The sequence below is a fragment of the Poecilia latipinna genome, unplaced genomic scaffold (assembly GCF_001443285.1).
Source record: "Poecilia latipinna isolate Pla-1442-1.1 unplaced genomic scaffold, P_latipinna-1.0 Scaffold64, whole genome shotgun sequence".
Classification (NCBI taxonomy): Eukaryota; Metazoa; Chordata; class Actinopteri; order Cyprinodontiformes; family Poeciliidae; genus Poecilia; species Poecilia latipinna.
This window is the reverse complement of record NW_015112680.1, coordinates 427,870-449,619: the sequence shown is the minus strand read 5'-3', so window position 1 is coordinate 449,619 and position 21,750 is coordinate 427,870. Positions and strand designations below refer to the sequence as shown.

Below are 21,750 nucleotides of genomic sequence, written 5' to 3'. Positions count from 1 at the left end.
GGAGAAACAGCAGACACTGAGAAGGAATAGCGTAGCTGTGCCGACTTTTATTCAACTGTGTAACGTCCCAGCCCCTCATAAGAAGAAGCCCTCAAAAAAAACAAAAAAACAAAAGAAACACAGCGCCACCACTCATCCATGGAACATCCCCAGCAAATAACCAATCTCACATGAAACCATATTAATTGAAAAGAAAAAATAAATAATCTTACAATAACATGAAATAATATGAGGAGATGTTTCAATTTCCCTTCAAATAAATATATAGGTAAGTTTGACCTCTTTCTTCATGAAAAAAGAAGCGGGGCATTCTATAATGCGTCATTGATCACATGACCGCAGTGTTTACTGTGATAAATCAACCAAGCATTCCCTTTCCACGTCCCGCCCATGTTCCCCAGGTGATTGGTCAGATGGCCTCATGAAGTGTTCTCATTGGGCAGTTAGTGCTGTCAATCACATGACTCTTAACAAGTTTGACTGCTCGGAGTTCATCGTTATGGGCTTAACTCATATCTAAAAGAAGTATGTATTTTTTAAAGAACTGTTCTGTTTTTATTTGTTTATAAACCGTTTAGAAAGATGTCAATTTGTCCAAACAACAACTTTGTGTTGATGTCATGGTTATTTGTGCGGGCTTTTCGATTTATTTGGCGTTGTGTGTTAAAACCTTTGTGTAAGTACTCTTGGAGAGCTGTAAAAGTTCGTTTATGTGCGTTTTCCCCCTCTTATTTCAGAGTAACCCCTGTAGAGCTGTAAAACTATTACTTGTGTTACATTTTAACTTGATTCGCGTTACCTTAAGTTAGCTATTGGAGAACAATTTTGTTGAATGTTTGAGTTGTGCTAGCTTTCTGTGTCAACAACATTTTCAATACACAACACATTATTTGTGTTGTATCCCGCTAGCTATAAGGACATGTGTCCTTATTATGTTTTATTTGTCAGAAATATGTTTTTTATTTATTTATTTTTTTGAAGAATTTTCTGTCAGTAGAGTGTTTACTCTGCTTTAGTCTTGTCATTTTTCTCAGAGGAGTGTTTAAACACTCTGGGGAGTAGTGGCAGGACAAGCTAAGACTTAGGTTAATAGCTAAAATCATGTTACATATCCCGTTTTTTGGCTTTTGTTGAATTTAAAGAAGTGTAAACACAATGTTTCAATGTCACTGGCAAGGACATGTTTTGTATTTTCTGTTGCCCTCATGATGATATTCTATTTCTTGCAAAGATTTGAGAAATTAATCTGTGATAATAGGTGAGATTGTAAAAAAGTTGAAGTATTTTTAGTTTCAGACATCATTTTGAACATTGGTATTCTCAATCAAGTCACAGGTGAAGTGAATAACACTGATTATATGTTGGTGGGATAGTAAAGATTTTTGATTCCAATAAAAATAAGGATATGGGTAATTTAAATGGTTATAGAGCTGGATCTTAGCATCTATGATTATTCAGCTCTTGTGAGGTGCTCCTAGTCTACACAGTGGTCAGTATGCATCTAAAATGGATGAAGAAATTAAAAGTGGTTCAGAGTAAAAGAGGCCTGCATGGCCAGATCCAACAGACAAATGGCTGTAGCTGAATTAGTTGGAGGTCTTAATGCTGGTTCAGGTTTTGTTAGAAAGACGTAGAATACATAATGAATCATAGTTGGATCATCGTTCGTTGCATACAGGGCTGCGTAGCCACTGTGAGGATGCCGACTCGAGTCCACTGCTGACAGTGCAGCACTACAGTGATTATGGTTACATAATCATGAGAACTGCAAAAGGTGGTACAGATGGATGAGTGATTTTTTTTGTTAGTTTTTTTCTTTTACATGATGTGTAAATGGCCAGGTGTGTATGTCGCTAACATGAGGAATAGATAATACCAGAATGCACTAAGGAACAAAGACAGTTGATGTTTTTTTACTGCTGGGTAAACTTGGGTCCTACCATCTTTATAGAAATTATTTTGACATGTAACACTTACTGAAACTTTATGGCAGACATCTGTCAACTGCTTCTTGATTGCTGTGCCCTCTTCCAGTAGAATAAAATGGCCCTGAAGTTATCCTGCTGACTTGGCATCAAAATTCGCAGGGTGTCAATCCAGTTGAGCGTTAGCAGTGGAATGTACTGGACAAACATCTCTGACCTGATGAGGCCTCATATTGCACCTTTCAGGACTTAAAAGATTTGTTGCTAATAATACGTTGCGAGGTACCACAACAAACTGAGGCTTGTGGTCATAATTTTATGTCCTGGCAGTGTGCACTATGCATTCTGATGTTTTTCCAAATCATCACTTAGCGAATGGGGAAGATGCAGTGGCTAACATTTCAATTACTTGAACTATTTAGCATAAAGTCATGCAGCCATGCCCTGTTATTCAGTATTATGACATTTATGACGTTTTACATAGTTACTAGTCCAGAAATAGTTTTCTTCCTAGAACTGGATTATGCTTTAATCGTCTAACCATGAATTATGGTTTATCTGTCTTATATCCATACAAGAGCATGGTGGAAGCAATTGTGACAATATTTTGTTCCATACTAATTGTGATTCTCTGACTCCGCAGACTGGATATGACTTGGTGACTCGCTCAGAGAGCGACAGGAGGGGCCATGGCGGTCGGAGAGAGCCAGCTTCAGAGGATTATCCGAGATCTGCATGGTACGTCACCTTTATGTTTTTATGTGTATGTGTGCGTTTGTTTGTAATACCTTGTGGGGACCATTTTCCTGACACATACTACACGGTGGGGACCCTCTCCTCCTTGTGGGGACCAAAGTCTGGTCCCCACAAGAGGAAACGCAGTTTTTGGGTCGGGTTAGATTTAGAACTAAGGTGTGAATTGAGTTTTGGTAAGGGGTAGGGTTAGGTTTAGATATGTAATGGTTAGGGTAAAGTTTAGGCTATAGAAATGAATGGAAGTCAATGGAAAGTCCCCACATAGATGGCCACGCAAACATGTGTGTTTGTTTTATAGCATTTCTCACCTTGCAAGACTTGTATTTCCAACAAACACTACACTGTGAGGACCCGGTGCTCCTTATGGGGCCCAAAGTCCAAGCCCTGTAAAAATAAGGACTGTTTTGGGGTTACTGATTAGGTTTAGGACTAAGGTGCGAAATGAGTTTAGGTTGCACTTAGTGTTAGGCATCTAATGATTAAGGGTTGTTTAGTTTCTGGGTTTCTAATGAAACCCAGAAACTTTCATTTAGTTATAGAAATAAATGGAAGTCAATGCAAAGTCAGTGCAAAGTCCTTGTGAAGGTAGAAAGATGTTATGTCTGTGTGTTCTCATTTATGGGCTGCATGTGGTTGTCGACTAAAACAAAAAGGAAGAAGAAATGTGCTACAGCTATAGATCCATAAACATGCTTTGAAATTTAGGAAAGCGACCATCCGAGTCCTTATTTGTATAGTTAGCCTATTTTGGAAGCTTCTAACAGCATGCAGCTAGAAGGAGAGCGTGTGCCAGAGATGCACTCACCTCGAGTTTCTTACCAGTTTTTGAGGTAGATGCAAGGTCCATTTTCTTCTCTTCGGATATATCTGTATGTGAACTTCAGATGCTGTTGCAGAGCTTGAAAAGGAGTACAAAGAAAGTGGGGAGCCAATCACAGATGACAGCGTCAATCTGCACAAATTCTCCTACAAACTGGAGTATCTGCTACAGGTGGGATTTTGCATGTATTGGTACATCGGTTAATCAGTGGGAAGTGCATAATTTATTTCTGAAAAGTAGATAACTATTAAGAGAATTTGAAGGAATGTTTGATATATTTTTCACAGTGCTAAGATAAATGTCAGGATGTTCTTGTCTATTTGTGAAAAAGTAGAATTTGAGCATCTTCTTCACATTGTTTTTTTCAGTTTGACCAAAAGGAGAAAACAACTTTTCTGGGCACCAAGAAGGACTACTGGGATTACTTCAACGACTGCCTGGCTAAGACCAAAGGAGCAAATGATGGCATCCGTTTTGTCAAATCCATTTCTGAGGTGCATCTGTTGTTTATAATTCAGACATTATTTTAGTTCATTAAATATATGAGACCATAACACGGCCATATGTTTAGGATTTATTTTCATGTCGCCTTAATTGGTTGCTCTTTTATGTTTTGGAAATAAATGTTATGTTAATTTTTATTGAAGTGATGGTTATGTGTAAAATGATTCCTGTTTCCTTCTTCAGCTGAGGACATCTCTGGGAAAGGGACGAGCATTCATCCGCTACTCCCTCGTTCATCAGCGATTGGGTGACACACTGCAGCAGTGCCTGATGAACCAGAGAGTCACCAGGTAGAACAACCACTGAATTTTCAGTTTTTGTTTTTACTTGCATTGATGTAACCGAACACACATCAATATTCAGTATTTCATGATTTTTACTTATAATGAGACTAAGGTAAATGCTTAAATGCTGTAAATCACATTTTGCTTCCTCCTGCTTCAGTTATAGGAGTAAATCCAGATGTTTCAGACTTATCTCAAACTTAGGTTATTGTAAATTAAAATATAAGGCAACAGTTCTTTTTTTTTATTTCTGGTTAATTTCTGCCTCAATCCAAGTCTTCACAATGAACTTAAATGTGGCTAATCATCTCAAGTGGAGATCTTGAGACTACAAATACAATAATTAGTTTGCTGTCTTTAAGCTGTTCATCATCCATCCAGGAGATCATCAATATTTTTTTATATAATTCTGAAATATTGTTTCTCAATCTTCCACTCTGCCTCATCATTCAGTCCTTAAATCTCTCCACAGTGACTGGTACTATGCAAGGAGCCCCTTCTTGAAGCCTCAACTCAGCTCTGACATAATTAATCATCTGTACGAGCTCAACGAGGTCCAGTTTGATGTGGCTTCCAGAGGTCATGACCTCGATGCTTCTTGGCCAACATTTGCAAGGTATTAAAGCAGACAAACCCTGAAATCACAATACAAATCACACGACATGCCTTTGTTTTTATGGTGCCGTTTACCAGTATTTACCATTAGCAAAGTTTGAGAGAGAGAGTTTAGTTGGAACATTTTAATTAAAATACTTATTGTCTTGTAAATAAAGCTGATCTCACGAAAACAAACTAGAAACGACGACAAAACTGCCGTAGTGATATTTTACTGTAAAAGACTTGCTTATTTTCCAAACAGGAGGACAGTGGGAAGTGCAAATTCACCTGGCCACATGTGGAAACCACCAAGTCGTAGTTCCAGTATTAATAGTCTGGCCAGTTCCTATTCCCAGGTAATTAACATTTGCAACTAATAATAATCTCACATGAAATCTATTTGAATATATTAATTACTGCCTCGCTTATTTTTCTCCATTTCAACCATGTAGCAAGCTCCTGAGTGTGCCTCCAGCCCAGACTATGGGCACAGTTTGCTGAACGATCTGAATGATTCACTGCCTGCCTGCATGGAAGATGGCAACACAGTTGAAAACCTTCGCCTGGAGCTGGATCAGTCAGAGCTAAAGCAGAGAAATCTCCTTGATAAGGTTCAGCAGCTTGGCGAGGAGTCTGGCGAGTTGAAAGGAGTGATTGAAGAGCTTCAGAGGCAGCTTGATGTGTCGCTCGCTGCTCAAGAAGGACACCGAGGCTTGCAGGAAGAACTCGGAGTCCTGCAGGGGCGAGACGTTGTCCTAACCAGACAGGTGGAAGCACTCAGGGCCGAGGAAAAAGCCAAGGAAACTCAGCTTGTCTCGCTTCAGGAAAAGCTAGCAGCTACTGAGCAAAAGAACATGGAGCTTATGGCGAAGTTGGATGGGTTTCTAGATGAGAAAGGCCAGCAGGCTGCCAGTCATTTTGATTCAGCGCTTAAGATTCATGAGCTGTTGGACAAATTGAAAGAGGCAGAGAAAGTAAAGATGGAGGCTGAAGGTAAGATGGTGGAAAACAGGAGGCAGGTAGAAAGACTGGAGGAAGAAGTACGAGTTAATGAGATGAAGTCCAAGGAGAATGAAACAAAATTTGAGGCGTTGCTTACATCTTCGTCTGAGGAGAAGGCCAAGTTGAATGCAAAAGTGGAGGAGCAGTTCAGTACTCTGGAAAAGCTCCAGTTGAACCTGGCACTGAGAGAAAAGGAGGCAAGCAGTCTACAAAGACAGCTGCAGGATGTCCAACAATCTCTAGAGGAGAAAGAGCGAGAGTTAGAGGAGGTGAAGAGGGGGGCAAAGCAAGAAATGGAAGCGATGCAGAAGAATATTGACGACTTGAAGGAGTGTTTAGAGGGAAAGGTTGCTGAAATTACTGTACAGCTTACAAACAAAGAAGCAGAATTAAGCTCCAGCAGTGAGACACTACAGAAGCTTGAATCCAAGAACCAAATACTGACCACAGAAAGGGACGAACTGACCACTAGCCTCGATCAGCACAAGGCTAAGCTCAATGAACAGGCTGCCAAGATAGAAGACTACCAGACGCAGTGTGCCAGTTTACAGGAATTAAAAGAGAAGCTGCAGGCCACAGTGAGTAGAAACGAGGAGCAGCAAAATGAGATGACGGAGCACAGAGCAGCGCTGGAGGCTGAACTAGCAGCTCTAAGAGCTTCAGAGAAACAGCTCAGAGGCCAGATGGACGATGCCAAGATGACGGTGGATGAAAAGGAGAAAGTGCTGCGTGAGGAGAACCGCAGTCTGGATGAGAGTCTGCAGCGAGCCACAATGGCTGCGAAACAATCGGAGGTGACTTCGAAGCGGCTAGAGCAGGAGAACCAGACTCTGAGAGAGGAGCTGGATGATTTGAAAGAAACTCTTAGTCGCACAGAGACGGAGTTGAAGAACGCCCGCATTCACATCGAAGAACACAAAAAAAACCTAGAGGCTTCAAACACCAAATTAGTCAGCCTGCAAGAGCAGCTCAGCGCGAAAGAAGAACAGCTGGAGAATAAAGAAAAAGAAGTTGTTAAGTTGATGTCAACATTACAGGAGTTGGAGGCTAAGGAGAAGGACAATGAGATGGCCAAAGCCAACGCAGAAGCAACTTGTGCCAAACAGGCTGAACTGATTGAAAGGGTAACATCCGAGAAACGGGCAATAGAGACATTACAGCTAGAAAGGAGCTCAGTCCAAGCAAAGGAGAACCAGGAAGTTACTGCCCAGCTTACTGTGGTTGAGGGCCAGTTGGACATTAGCATGAAAGAGGTCTCTAGACTCCAGGGAGAGATCCTGGACCTGAAGGTGCAGGTGCAGAGATCTGAGGAGGAAAAGCTGAAATCCCATGCACAGCTCGAGGTTACAGAGGCCCAAAGAGACGAGCTGAGGTCTCTTACTGAGCAGCTTAAATCCCAAGTAGAGGCACTCAACCAGAAGCACGTAGCCGAACTCCTGGAGTGCAAAAAGAAAGAGGAGACTCTGGTTCAACAGCGCAATCGAGAAGCAGTGGCCCACGCCGAACTTGCCGTTTCTTCCTCTGCCGTCCGAGAAGAGCTGGCTGCTCTCAAAGCTGAAAACAACAAGCTGGCTTTAGAGAACACAGAGATCCGTGAGGGTTTGCACAGAGCAAACACCGAGATGGCAGAACTGGGGATGTCCATCTGCAAGCTGAATGCGGAAAGGGAAGAAGCCAGCGAACACTTGGCAGGGGACGCTGCCAAGATCGAAGAGTTGGAGAAGGAGGTGGAGCGGATCGAGGAGTGCATGAATGCCCTGCGGCAGGAGAACAACAGTTTGCGAGAGGAGCTGACGCAGAAGGAATCCCTCCCTAGGGCCATTACAGAGCTCCAGGAAGAGCTGGAAAAAGCCAAGAACCAAGTGAACAGCGTAAAGGAATGCTACCAAGAGGAGATGGATGCTGTGAAGTTTCAAATGAGCTCTGAGACCATGAGTCATCAGGCTCAAATAAAGGTGAGTTTAACCTGTAGCATCTTTAACATTTTTGTCCTATGTTCTCGAGAGCAACACACCACTCTGGTTGCAGATTCCCACGCTAGACCTTTGTAACACATGAACATGATTTGATGAAAACCATTTTACTGTAACTGGCTGAAAGTTGGAGCTAGAGCTCAACTTCACCTGAACCATGCACCATGCACATTTCCACTGAAAGCAGGCTGCTTTCTGGTTTTTACCCAACGCTGGCTTTCTTCTTGCCGCTCCTCCTCTTTTCTTACCTGAGCTATGGATGCTTGTGGCTCCTACAGAGTTAACTGGTTTCTTCTCTACCTAATTTTTCCCTGCCTGCTCTGTCATTTCCATTAATGTCTCAGTAAATTTAGAGTTGCAACAAACTTTTTCTGTTTTTCCATGCAGGATTAAATACTTGTCTGAGGTTCCACGTTAACTTTGGATTGCCATGTTGATTCTTTTTTAATTTGTAGCAATTTCTGAATTAAACAACACATGTACACGAAGTTTCTAATCAGGTTCTCCTGTGCTTTGTGTTTAGTTCTAATTATCTTTGGATTCTAAGCATGATGAATTGTTTTTAATTAGTGGAGGTGTTTTGAATTGTTAATAGCCCTTTCCCAGTTATAGCCTTTGGAGAAAGTAAGATTAATTATTTAATCCTCTTTTTTGGTAAATTCACAGCAGTAGTTAGCTTAGATGAGAGAAATTACCTCTCTTTATCTTTGCCTTCGTGTTGCATCTTCTTTGAACAAGGAATTAAGTTGCACAAAATGCTCCACAGAGGCTTTGGGAGATCGTTAGAAAATAAGTAAATGCATAAATAAATTTAGTGACAGAAAGTTTCACTTGGTTAAGAATACATGTCAGTTCTGTTAAGCCAGGTAGGAAGGTGTCAATGGAAACAAACGTAAAATGTTTTTCATTTAACTTTTGGTGGAATTGCTGTCTCGTAGCATCAGACTTTTAGATTTGAAGTCTTTCCCTTCTTTTTTGTTATTGCAGGCTGCGACTGAAAATTTGGAGAAGGTTTCAGCACAGCTGGAGGAGGAACAGAAGAACGTGTCCAGCTTGGAGGCAGAAGTGTCTGAACTCAAGGTTTCCATCTTTTTAGAAGTGAAAATAAATCTAGAATATGTTTATTTGTGGTTACTTTGTGAATGCTTTTTATGTCTCGTACCATCAACGATTGCTTTCGTAGACAGACACACATATGGCATATAATATCCAACAACTCTGATTGTTTACTGGCTGCTCAACAGGAACGGTATATGATTACAGGCAAGTTAGAGGAATGTTGGTGTGTTTCTTTTTTTTTAAATTTTTTTCCACAGGTAATGAGACCTCTTGATTATGTAAGCGTTTTATCTTCCTTTGATTGCAGAATGTTGGATGGATGTAGCCCTAATCAAGTGATTGGCTCTGTGAGATAATTCATCATGTTCGTCTGAGGTTTACCAAGCTTATAGACTTATGTTATAGAATTGAACTTTTAAAGGATGCTTATCTAAGTTTACAGTGATGTTAACATCCTCATGCCTTCTCGCAGCTAGGAAAACGCTGAAAGCTTTTTCTGCTTTGTTCATGTAAGCACAAACTTAGATTAAGCTAGGTGTCTCATCATTGTTTTCTGCGTATCTTTTCATAACGTGTACGAAAGGCTGCAAATGAGAAATACTTGCAGCTAATTGGCGAGAAAGATGCTTACATCACGCAGGTGGAGGCCACCATCCGCGAGAACGAAGGCAAAATTCAGCAACTCGGCAGCTCTACGGCCAGGTGCGGCTGCCATCCCCCCTCAGTGGGTGTAAATGTATGCTTTCATGGTAAAATTATAACTAACTTTCTTGTTTCTGCAGCATCGAAGAGGCACATTTGTCTATGCAAACTCTGTGTGAGGAACTGAAGCAGAAACTTGAAGCAACAGAGGCTGAGAAACAAAGTCAGTATCTGACAATGTCGGCAGAGATTGAAGACCTCAACAGCACAAAGATCAACCTGGAAGAGAGGCTCATTGAGCTTATTAAGTGAGACTTTTCTCTTTAACCATTCTGGAAATAATTGCCCTGTTTGAATTGATCTTTTTCTGTTGCCTGGTTACACCGTTTGTCCAAAGTGGTTCATCCGTTTAGAGCAACGGATCTCCAGCTCCAGCTCTCGACAGCCGCTGTCCTGCAGCTCTTCCTGCATCGTGGCACAATACTAGAGTGAAGATTTATCTTTATTACTCTCTCTATACAAGTTGACAAGATGAGATTAAGTCCTGTTTTATTATATTATAATTCAGCCTAATTTTTATTAGAAAAAACCCCAATTTGTATTAATAAACTCTGGCATGCGAATACATGAGATTATCGCCAAGTTGCTAATTTCTGTCTCTAGTCCCATCAGCAAGTTGATGTTAAAACACATAAAACAAGAATTAAAAATCACAAAATAACACTACAATAACCGCCATAATAACCATACATATTTATTTACATATTAACAATGTTGATATGTCAACTTTTAATATGAATAATATTAAAAGTTGACAGGTGAGATATCTATATATCTCACCTATGTAGATGAGCAGCTACTTTCTGGCTGCCATTTCTTGACTTCAAAACAAACATCTGCTCACTTTATTTCCCTGTTCTCATGTCTTGGCCATATTGAAGAGAAGAATTTTACCAACTTTATTATTTTATGCCAATAAAACATGCAGGTGGTATGTCTGCTGCTGGGTTGAGTCATAATAGATTAGATCATTCATTCTACTTATCAAAAGGGTGTTCAAATACTTTCCCCAGCTAGAAAAAATTAGGACACATGTTGGGTGGAAAAACTCCAGACTACCCCCGACTGTGACCTGAGCCATCAGATTCATTGCAGTTCATTTGTAAGCTGAATGATTTTACTTGATTTGACTTGATTTTACTGTGTATATATAGTTTTTCATATTGGTTTTGCTTTTTATACTGCTGTAACAATGTAAATTTCCCCACTGCGGGATTAATAAAGGAATATCTTATCTTATCTCCACGGATGAGCTGGCTCTGAGCAGCAGAAAGTGTTGTAATGTTTTACTTATTGTGATTTGGTGAGACAGACGGTGAGAGCCGATGCACGGAGAAAAACAATGAGAGATGTAACCAAAGGTTTATTCCTTAGGTGCACCTCTTGGATTCTTGAAAATAAGTTTGCGTTTACAGTAAAGTCAACAGGAAAGTAATCGTTTACAGGAAAGTAATCTGTTGGCACTATATTTAATTAACGTGTTCTACTAAATCCACCTTTTCCAGCTTTTAAAGCTCTTGTTCGTCGCTTGTTTTTTTATATTATTGGTCTCTGAAAATGCATTTTGTCTTTTTTTTTTATTTTTTTTTGTGAATTACGTCAGGGACAAAGATGCTCTGTGGCAGAAGTCAGATGCTCTGGAGTTTGAGCAGAAACTACGAGCTGAGGAGCGCTGGTGGTTGGTTGACAAGGAGGCCACACACTGCCTCGGCTGCAACGAGCAGTTCACCTGGTGGGTGCGCAGACATCACTGCAGGTGGGTTAGAGACGAGCGTCGGAGCTACTTTGCTGCCGAATTCAACTTTACACTGGACACAGCATCACAAATTCTGGTCTTTGCTTCCTATTTCTAGAGTTTGCGGCCGGATCTTCTGCTACGGCTGCAGCAACAACTTTGTCTTGACGAAACACAGTGGGAAGAAGGAGCGCTGCTGCAGCGACTGCTACGTGCAGCACAATGCGGTGGAGGAGAAGTTCATAGAGCCAGAGATGAGTTCTTCAGCTAGAGCCGGACCTCAGCCTCCGCCTGAGCCCGCTCCCCCCAAGTCGCCTTCCAGCGCAGCAGGTGAGAGACGTGTTTCAAAGAGAAACGCTTCTCTGTATTTATTTATTAACGTCACAAATCTACAATGTTTAAATAGTTTTGTTTTTTGGTCACTGGTAACTCGGTGTGGCAGCTGGAAAGTTTTTGGCAGAAGTGAAAGGACTGACTGATAGAGGAACAAGGATTGAGACCTAAGTCATAGAAATTCAACTTGGTACATAAAAAAATGGAAGGAAGTGACATTTGGATTGAAGCTTTTACTTTCTACCATTCGATTTACAAAAACCAAACACTGTAATTTAATATTCCAGTAACGTTTGTGATTGTATCTAATGTTCAAAAACAGGAAACATTATTTCAAATGTGTTCATTCTATATCTTCTGTGTAGTTATTTGTACAGGTGTGAAGGAAACAAAGTCCAAAACAACTGAAACCCTCACATGTAAATATGACAACATATGCATTAAAATTTGCACAGATTCAGATGTTTTTGCCTATTTTGGTTTATTTTTAAAACACATAATTGACGGAAGAAAAAATAGGTATTTTTGACATGTACATATATTTTTGTTTTTTGACTTCTGGTTGGTTCTAGGTTACATTTTACAGGTTCACAAATTATTTCCTTTACGTGAATAGCACATTTTAGGACTAAAACCTTTATCCAGAGGCATATATTTACACCTAGATATTTGTCCAGTTTTTACCAGAACTTGGCCGAATAAATGTCAACAAAAAGTTCATTTTAGAATTGAGATTTCCAAAAATAATAAATGCAAAAGTGAAACATAAAAGCCATTCTGTTGTTAAAGCCGTTAAAGCAGGTAACCTTTAAGTAATCAAAGCCTTTTAGCAAGAAAAGAAAACAAATACTTATTGTAAGCCAATAAGTAACTCTGTTTGTAATGTTATTTAATAATTTTGTTGCAAAGTATATAAATTAAACTTTCTCTTTGTACAAATTTGATCTTCCATCCAAACGATTGGTACGTAGGTGACAAACTGTAAACTAAATTATATGTTCATAAATTCAGATTTAATCTTCTGTTTACACAAGGTGACGACTTTTAAAAAAAAAAAAAATCTCTCTTTGCTCGGTTTATGCCTTACGCATGTCGAATTCATGACTTCTCCCCAGTTTCGGGCACCGGTATCAAATCTGATGATGGGGGCTATGACATCATCACAGAAGAGGAGGTGAACGGCGTCTACGACAGTGACAGCAACTCTCAGACCACAGGAGGTTCGCTGGAGGGAGAGCAAGACCGCCAGCAGCCAGGAGCTCGTGAAACGTGAGCGTAGCAAATTACCATATATGTTGCAATAAGTACATGATCAAGTACGTGAGTTTTTGATAAAATATTCAGTAATTTCACTGAAACCCAATGCAGAACTGCACTGCATTCTGGGGGGTGTAGGCAGAGGAAAGGCTTTAGCTGCTCGACCTCTCACAGCCAGCTGAGCAAGGCTGATGGCATCAACTAACTTACTTGCTCTTTGGTTACCTAGCAACGACCTGTTGAGTAACTTGTGGTTACCTAGCAACAATCTGTTTCAGATTTTGCCACCGTTTCTCATAACTGCTTAAATATTAAAAAAAAAAACAAAAAAAAAACAACGGTGTGGACTGAAATGAGGGCAACAGCTTGTGAGGAAATTGTGGATAAAACAGGAAATGTCACTTCACCAGTTCGGCAGTATTTCAGAAATTTAAATCAATATCAACTAATATGAAATGTTTGTATTGCGATGCACTTTTCAGCCATTTTGCCCAGGCCTTGGTGAAGCTGCCGTATAGTTTGGCAACTATTGTTGCCCCTAATGCAGCTGTATCTGGAAGGCCAGTGGGTCTTCCAGATGCCTGGACCCCACTGAGGGATCATCAAGAGTTTTCAAATAAAAATGCAGGATTGGTTTTTGCTGTCTCCCTTTTAGAATAATGCTGTCTGTAGCACCGTGCAAGATAAAAGAAAAGCATCGGTTCAAAAAACATGTAATTCAATTGGATGCATTATAATTATTAACTTTAATTAGGATTAATGGAGAGTTTGACATTCAGGCAAGAAAGAAAATTGATTAAACAGTGATGGTTGGTAGATGCATGTGGTAAAATACAAAGCAACTTCTCCTCAGTATTTAACCAGACAGAAGCAAGCATGTTTCAAAAGAGAGCAACGAATGAGAAACGGGAGGAACGTAGCTTTATGTTGAGAGAGCTCTTATGATGCAGGTTGGTCGTTTGTTTTAGCCTTGGTACTAATGGCTGCTCTTTCAGTATATTTGCCTTCTCTCTTCAGATAAGCCGTGCCCTTCTGTTTGTTTTGCTTTAGGGTTTTATAATGCTGCTCATCAGATTTGGTCACATACAGCCTGCGGTCTTTCAGTATGCTTTCCTAAATTTCTAAATTGCGTTATTAAACATCTGACAAGCACAAAATGTAGTTGTTACGATTTCAGCTGCAGAACTTCTCCTCTTTTCACTGGATTGCTTCCGTAATTTGGTCTTTAAATCTTAACTGCGGATCTTTAGAGCTGCAATTTAATTACTGTTTGAAGTTGTTTTTTTTTCTTTTACCGGGGATCAGCTTTTTATCTTTAAGCCTCCATGCAGAAGTAGGCTAAAACAAGGCATGTGGTGGTAGAAAGATTTGTTGTTGCTCATGTTAAGGGATTAGTTTTGCCTCACACACTGCCGAAGAAAAGCGATTCTCGGGCATCAGAGAAATTTACAATCATGTATTGTTAATCGTGGACTATATGCATCTCTGCAAATGTATATAATGGGACAAAAGTTAATATAAGAATTGTGATTTATTGTGACGGCAATAAACACTAATTGATGAGTGTTTGAAAATCCCCAAATCTGAAAGTGTAGCTGAAATTGAGGATTTTGCTCTTTGTCCTTTTTTGAACAAGATTTAAAACTTGCCAAAAAGAAAAAAAAAAGTTGGGCAAATCGTTTTCTTACAAGCTGCAAGGAAAATTATTAAATGGCCTAATCTAAATATGGCACAAAATAAAGAGAGGGAGATGCAACCAAAATGAGCACCACTTTTGTGATCTGTCAACTTTTTCATCACCACACAGCTACCAAAGAAGGCATAGAGCTGCCTTTAGTCATGTGGGACTTGTTGCCGTTTCAACTCTTGCGTTACGAGTCTTTGTTGGCCTGAGGTTCTGGCAGCCATCTGTCGGCCTGGGTGGTGGGTAAGTATCGGCGCTAATTATTGTGCAGCTCCAGCACTGTTTCTTCTGGCACTGATGTTGGATGTCTGGATGGCCTCAATTATCGATCAAAATGGAACCTGGTTGCTAAAACAAAGGGGGATGCACAATAAAGAAACTTAATAGGTCATGCTAAGCATGCATCCATAACTTATAGAGGAAAAATGTAGGGATTTCACAAAAACATAAAAAAGAGAGAAATGTATAATGGGAACAAATAGAATCTGTAACGCAGTCAAACTTTTGATCAGCATACAGATTCACTTCCAGGTTAGATTTGACACAGGGATGTTTTTCTTTGTGCATCAGAGCTTTTATATGATGAGGTATTAGGGTAACGTTTTGCAAAAATTACCAGAAGAAAATTCCAGTATTATGAAAATAACATCATAATATTACGTTGTTCTCGAGATATTATGACTTTATTCTTGTATTATCTTGACTTTATTTTTGTACTTCATTCTTATAATTTTATTCCTTTATTCTCATATTTTTATTTATCTGTTCTTAGTATGTCCCTAATACTCCGTTGTACTTTTAAGGTTCATAAATGTATATTAAATATTTCACATTAGCCATAACTGTACTGCGACTCATTTTGAGTCCACATCCAAGCATCGGTCTATAAGTTCAAGCATGTAAGCACTTCAATTAGTAAAATACTGCAGTCACATTCAAAGTTTGTCTCAATCAGCAGCACTCGTTTAGATTAACCATTAATTTAGTTACTTCAAAGCCGACTGACTTTCTGAGTGAAAGAATTTATTAACAACCACCATAAAACTATTTGCTCAGTCCCGTTTAATTGAAACTGTCACACTTGCCGTCAGCCGCTCAGATGGAAATCTCAACCCAGCCAGGCCTGTGAGCTCTGCATGTCTAAGATCCCAGGCTGCTTCCTGCATGGATAAGTTTTGCTTTGACTTGATTTATGATCCGATGAGTCCATTCCAAGAAAAAAAGTGTGAAACATCGGCGTAAAATCTCAGACAGCTGACTCGAGTTAATGTGACCTAACCAGCAGAATTACACTTTGCAAAATGATACATCATCGAGCCAGGTCTCGGTTGGCTATCTGCCACTTTTGGGCCCGGTGCCGACCCAGCATGCCGCCGGACCGGGGCTGAACGGTGCAGATAAAACACGGCGCAGTTGGTTGGTTTTCCAATCTGTTTGTTTGCCGCTTCCTGGTCTGGGTCAGATGAAGCCCACAGAGAGACACTGCAGCATTAATTATCTCCAAGAAGGTGGCTTTTAATTAGCGTTATCAACAATGCATCCTCTGTTTTTATCAGGCTGAATCAAAACAAGCAGACTGTTCTCCATCACTGCCGTTTGCTCTCCTGTTGTAAGCAAGACGTCAGCCAGCTTGTTGCTTGTTTGATTACGAGAAGCCTCTGGAGAACATTAGGGATCTCGAGGGGGTTTTTAATATGCTTTCCTCTTTCTACAGCCTGCTGTGTTACATTGTAATTGGAAATCTTCGTTCTCGTTTTTACTTTACGAATAAAAATAGGCTGAATTTCGGGAAATGAGAAGTACTCGGTCGCAGTTCGTTTGTCTCACGTTGTAAACAGTTAGTATAGGAACTTCTTTCTGTGGAAGTATAGCTTCTCTAACCATTGCGAAACATTTATGGAACAAAGACGTGGTGGTGTTCTCCACTTCGTCCATGTAGTATTTTCATCACAATGTGTGCTTCATGCTTGAAGCTACACAATCATATTTCCTTCTGATAATAGGAAGTTTCAACAAGCACCTGGTAAACGGAGCCCTGTGTGTCACTTTGAAGAGATGTGAGGAATAATTTGCAGAAATGAGACATGGTTGACTAATTTTTATATTTCTTCATACTTAACACTATTTTGACTTTGTTGCCTCTCAGGTTTTGCATTTGTAGAATAATTACAGTAGCAGAATACATTGTTACACATTTAAATGTTTCATTTGATTTGTTCTGGGTTTTTTTTTTTAATGATTTTCTATTTCAGGGTAGAATGACTAAGACAACCAGCAACTTCAGTGATTCACAAAATTAAGCACACAAATCTGAATTCCTTGTGGATTTTCATTTATCCACAAGAGATTAAAAATACACTGCTCAAAAAAATAAAGGGAACACTCAAATAACACATCCTAGATCTGAATGAATGAAATATTCTCATTGAATACTTTGTTCTGTACAAAGTTGAATGTGCTGACAACAAAATCACACAAAAATCATCAATGGAAATCAAATTTATTAACCAATGGAGGCCTGGATTTGGAGCCACACACAAAATTAAAGTGAAATGTTCCCTTTATTTTTTTGAGCAGTATATATGTGGTGGCTAAGATATACGGTTATTTCGGTAAATGTGTATATCGATATATTTGAGACTGTATGTACAATTTTGACCCTGTTGGAATGAAAGAAAATCCACAATAATTCCTGTGTTGCGCCAAGTTTTAGGTTTTGAAAAATCATAGCTTTGCTTAGTTTTTTTTGTCACTCCATTTAAAAAAAAAAATAGAGTTCAACAAAAGTATTCAAAGGCCAAAATGCTTTTCTGGCCTTTGAGAAGTATTGCCTATGGTTAGGCAAAAAAAAATAAATAAATAAATAATTGGTTAGTTTATGTACATTTTTGAAAAGCAAAAATAAATAGAACACACCTGTCTGCAAGAATGAAAGTAACTAAGCCTAAAGGTTATGTCTGTTATCTTCATGTTTAAATAAAAACCTAATTGCCCTAAAATATGCAAAAAATGTTCCAGCTGCTGATTAAGATGCACAGGCACCGATCTGTGGATTTATTCATTGTGCAATTTAAATTCATAGTCATGACGCTTATCCCTAAGTTATTTCTTTAAAACAGGCTGCTGATGGCAGCAGTGACTCGTGGCTGGAGGATGTAACGTTGCTCTATTTCTGTCCTCTCTTGGCAGTGGCCCCGGCGAGGTGGCCCCCGACGACGACAGCGTCCCCCCCGTCCAGGACTCAGAGATTAACCTCCTCAGATCAGGAGACGTCACGTGTGTATTAACGTTTGACATGTTTCACACTTGAGTCATTGTGAAGTTACGTTTTGTTAACTGGTCTTAAAATTGTGAACTCTTGCAGACTCGCTGTCCCTCTCAGCGTCGAGGACATTTCCCAGTTTGGTGACGGCTCCAGGGAGCTCTTCATCAAGTCCAGCTGCTACAGCACCATTAACATAACCGTGGCAGATTGTGAGGCAACCATCGGCTGGATGTTCTCCTCTGAGCCCAAGAGCATCTCTTTAGGCGTGGTTTACCGGGAGTCCAGTGACAGTGAAGTGGAGCAGGCGAAGGTAGACGTGTGCCTATTGTGCGGCGCTTTATCTTAGTGGGCGGCGGATTTGAGGAACCGCTCGTTTTACTCTGGCACGGGCTGTTGAAAAGTGCAGCACAGACGACTGAGCTGCGTTGACATCTCTCGGCGTCGTTCACAGCAATCTTCTTCCAGCACAGAAAGAGTAATTGTCAGAGGCAGAGATGTTACATCATCTTTTAAGTGAATAAAACACTCTCTTCTATTGTTGGGAAGATTGAAAGGCAGCGAACTCACACAGGATCTTTTGAAAAATGGAAGTTATTTACAGAAACTCCTGACTGAAAATGAGAGCACCTCCTACAGAGACTGCAGTAATTTTGCTTTCAGAGGCGTGCGGGCTGAGGTAGAGAGAGTCAGACTGATGTGGACGATATGCATAAAAATTTCAGATGGTTTTAGAATTATTATTGATATTATTTCTCACTTTAACAAAGCCCCAAGCATCTCACTTGCTGGCAATATTTTCTGTGGTGTAACTTTATTATTCTAATTTGTTACAAAATTTTCAAGATTTAGTTATTATTGTTATCATGTTTTGTAGGAGCATGTTTGGGAAAAATATTTGCCCACCACAACTGAGATTTGTGGCGTTTCTGTTCCTCTCTCAGGTTCTGATTCCTCTGACTCGCTGCAATTCCCATAAAGAGACAATTCAGGGACAAGTGAAAGCTCGGCACCCTGGCCTCTACACACTCATCTTTGACAACTCCTTCTCCAGGTATGGAGCTGGTGTCGACCCAAAAATATTTCTTATCGTGTAAACTGGAACGAAACATTTTCTTTCTTTTTTTTTTTTTTTTGACCCGATCAAGAAGTATGGAAGCCCATTTCCGCCACTCTGTTAAAAAAATAAAAAAATAATTATCTCATTATAATGAGATACTATCTCATTATGATAGTATATAATAATGATAGTATCTCTCATTATTATGAGATAGTATCTCTCATTATTATGAGATAGTATCTCTCATTATAATGAGATAATTATTTTTTTATTTTTTTAACAGAGTGGCGGAAATGGGCTTCCATAAAGACGTATAGCTCGTGTGATATTTCCTCATCCACCTGTCGCTATTCGACTCTAATATTTAGACTCTAACTTACTGTCCATGTCTTCATGGACTGATGTGAGCCTTCTGTACTTGCTGCTGACCTCTTACATCGCGCAGTGTGACAGAAGTTGCTGTCATATTGTGACACATTCAAATCCTGTAGGATTTCTGAGCTCCTACACTGTGTCCCAGGCTGAGCTCACATCTGATACGACCAAAACATTTATCGTACTGGGTGAAGTTAACATTTTAACAAACTCCATAATTATTGTCTGTGATGGTTTAACAGAAATGGTGTTTTTTTTTTTTGGTTTTTTTTTTTCTGACCTCACACCAGTTGAGATGCCTCGCTTTTCATACCACAGCAGCTAATTACCTTTTAAACAACAACAACTCCTTTTTTCCATCAGGTTTATCTCCAAGAAAGTTTTTTACCATCTGACCCTGGAGAAGCCCATAATCTATGATGGAAGTGATGGACCCTGAAGCTTTGTGACTCTCGCACAGGTGAACCTGCAGCTTCTGTGGGTGGCAACTAAAGGGAAACTGACAAGATATCAATGCAGTGACTTCATTTTATTTTCTTTTTATATTATAAACCAAGTATCTTCATACATTTTTATTCTTGAATTATTTTTTTGTTTTTTTGGGGTTGTTTTAAGGGTGGGCCTAGTAAGTCTTCAAAAAAAAAGGCTAAATGACTTTAAAGAAAATATCTATGCACGTTTTTGGATGTTTTTCTTCATTTCACTCACCAAGTAAAACATAAACATTAGTTTGTTTAGGTATTGCTGTATTTTGTCTGTTTGATTTCAATGCACACTGTTGTTATTTGTCTTTTCATGTTTTAACACTAGTGGCGCAATATCAGATCTAAAAAAAATGCACAGAAAGATTTTAGCACGTAGATTTCCATAAGGTGGACATTTTTATCGATAAATGAAGCTTTTATAATCAAATTGCACAAACCAGCACAAGTTCATACAATGATGTCATGTTGAAACAGTTTGTTTGGATGTTACATTTGCACTCTCACTGTGGGATCGAGCGGTGATGAGGGTTTGGGAAAAGCACAGGTTTTTTTTTTTTTTTTTTTTTTTTTCCAAAAAAACCACGGAGCTTGCACTCTTTTTATGATTGTTATACATTTGTTCTCCAGTATCCCATTTATAGGGCCTCATAAACTTCAGATTTCCTGAAGTTTATGAGGTCATTAAAGTAACTTTCCTGTGACTATCAGCTAAAAAGTTCCTACTCCTTCAAAGTGCCTCTTCATCATCACTGCCATGGCTATGTGTTTTTAATTTTTATGTTTCACTTTCTACTTTTTATTTAAAATTTCTGTGTTATTTCTGTCAGTTAAAGCGTGTTTTTTCCTCTTCAGACTTTGCGTGATGCAAAATAATTTTAATTTGTCCGAGCAGACCGTTAAGGAAGACAATCACTTCTTCTTTTATTTTTGCACAACCCCACTCTACCCAGCGAACCAAGTTTGTAAAGGGCTGTTTCAATCAAGTATGTTTCGTGAAAGTTAGATTTTTGTTTCTATTTTTAAGGGTTGTGGACTGGTGTAAAATCCTATGCAAAACCTCAACTACCTACAAATCTTTTTTTGTTTTTTTCTAAATTTTAAATCAGTTAAGATTTAGATTTTCTTTATCAATAACTTGCAGAGAGGAATTTTCTATTTTTCCTTTGTAAGTCTATTTTCAGAGCAATACAATTTTGCTTAAATCGTCTTAACAGCCGTGTGCGGGAAGCAAACAACTGTTAAAAAAATAAAATAAAATAAAATGTGTGATTATTCTCATTGTGTCTTTCATTAAATAATTGAAATTTGCTATATTCTATTATTTGATTGTTGTTTTTTGTCTAATAGTTTCATATACACCAAAAAGTTTTTTTTTTTACATAGAGATTCATTTGCCTCATAATTTTCTAGATAAATATGCAGTGCCTTGCAAAAGTATTCATATCTCTTTATTTTCTCTTTGCTTCGATGAACTTAATTGTATCTTACTAAGATTTTATTTAGATTTTACCTCTAAATAAAATCTGCTAGCCTTTAGAAGTGACCTAATCAGTCCAACCAAAGCAATCCTGATCTCGAAGACCCCTGGTTCATGTCAAGGGATATTCATGTGCAAGAATGGCCCAGTCAAAGTCCAGACCTTAGTCCAGTGGTGTCCAAAGTCCGGTAGATCTGTCCCTGGTTTAACACAGTTACTACCAGCGTGTTTGTTGATCCAGGGGGAGAACTGACACATGTAGGACAGCTGGAGGACTGAGTTTGGACAGTGCTGCCTTAGTCCTGCTTACAATACATGTAGACTTAGCTTTTGCTGTTTTGCCAGCTTGAATGTGCTTATTTTACACTCTGGAAGTATAAAAATGGTAGAGACATATACCAAAATACCTGCAGCTGCAGCGAAATATGGTTCAGAGTGTTGAATACAAACTTGTTCTTGT

General features: G+C 39.2%; 1 protein-coding gene across 3 annotated transcripts; it reads left to right on the top strand.

The window, feature by feature from the left end:
* The first annotated feature begins 429 nt into the window (after window positions 1–429).
* fyco1a (FYVE and coiled-coil domain autophagy adaptor 1a) lies at window positions 430–21,091 on the top strand. 3 transcript variants are annotated; one of them, XM_015058978.1, is made up of 18 exons: window positions 430–525; window positions 2,569–2,663; window positions 3,566–3,672; window positions 3,870–3,995; window positions 4,189–4,295; window positions 4,762–4,905; window positions 5,149–5,242; window positions 5,339–7,843; window positions 8,849–8,941; window positions 9,504–9,622; window positions 9,703–9,870; window positions 11,226–11,378; window positions 11,476–11,687; window positions 12,806–12,959; window positions 17,821–17,907; window positions 17,996–18,206; window positions 18,838–18,947; window positions 19,692–21,091. In XM_015058978.1, the coding sequence occupies exons 2-18, from the start codon at window positions 2,615–2,617 to the stop codon at window positions 19,765–19,767; spliced, it is 4,515 nt and encodes a 1,504-aa protein (XP_014914464.1). In that variant the 5' UTR covers window positions 430–525; window positions 2,569–2,614; the 3' UTR covers window positions 19,768–21,091. The 3 variants fall into 3 exon arrangements, with proteins under 3 accessions (XP_014914464.1, XP_014914473.1, XP_014914480.1); XM_015058987.1 differs by having other exon boundaries at window positions 440–525; window positions 2,566–2,663; XM_015058994.1 differs by lacking the exon at window positions 430–525 and adding an exon at window positions 564–676.
* Window positions 21,092–21,750: the final 659 nt, after the last annotated feature.

Excerpts from the sequence above, each read along its gene's own strand:
- fyco1a (XM_015058978.1), top strand. The coding sequence starts at position 2,615 with ATGGCGGTCGGAGAGAGCCAGCTTCAGAGGATTATCCGAGATCTGCAT. Across the intron at positions 3,673-3,869 it reads AACTGGAGTATCTGCTACAG|TTTGACCAAAAGGAGAAAAC; the intron begins GTGGGATTTTGC and ends TGTTTTTTTCAG. Across the intron at positions 11,379-11,475 it reads GTGCGCAGACATCACTGCAG|AGTTTGCGGCCGGATCTTCT; the intron begins GTGGGTTAGAGA and ends TCCTATTTCTAG.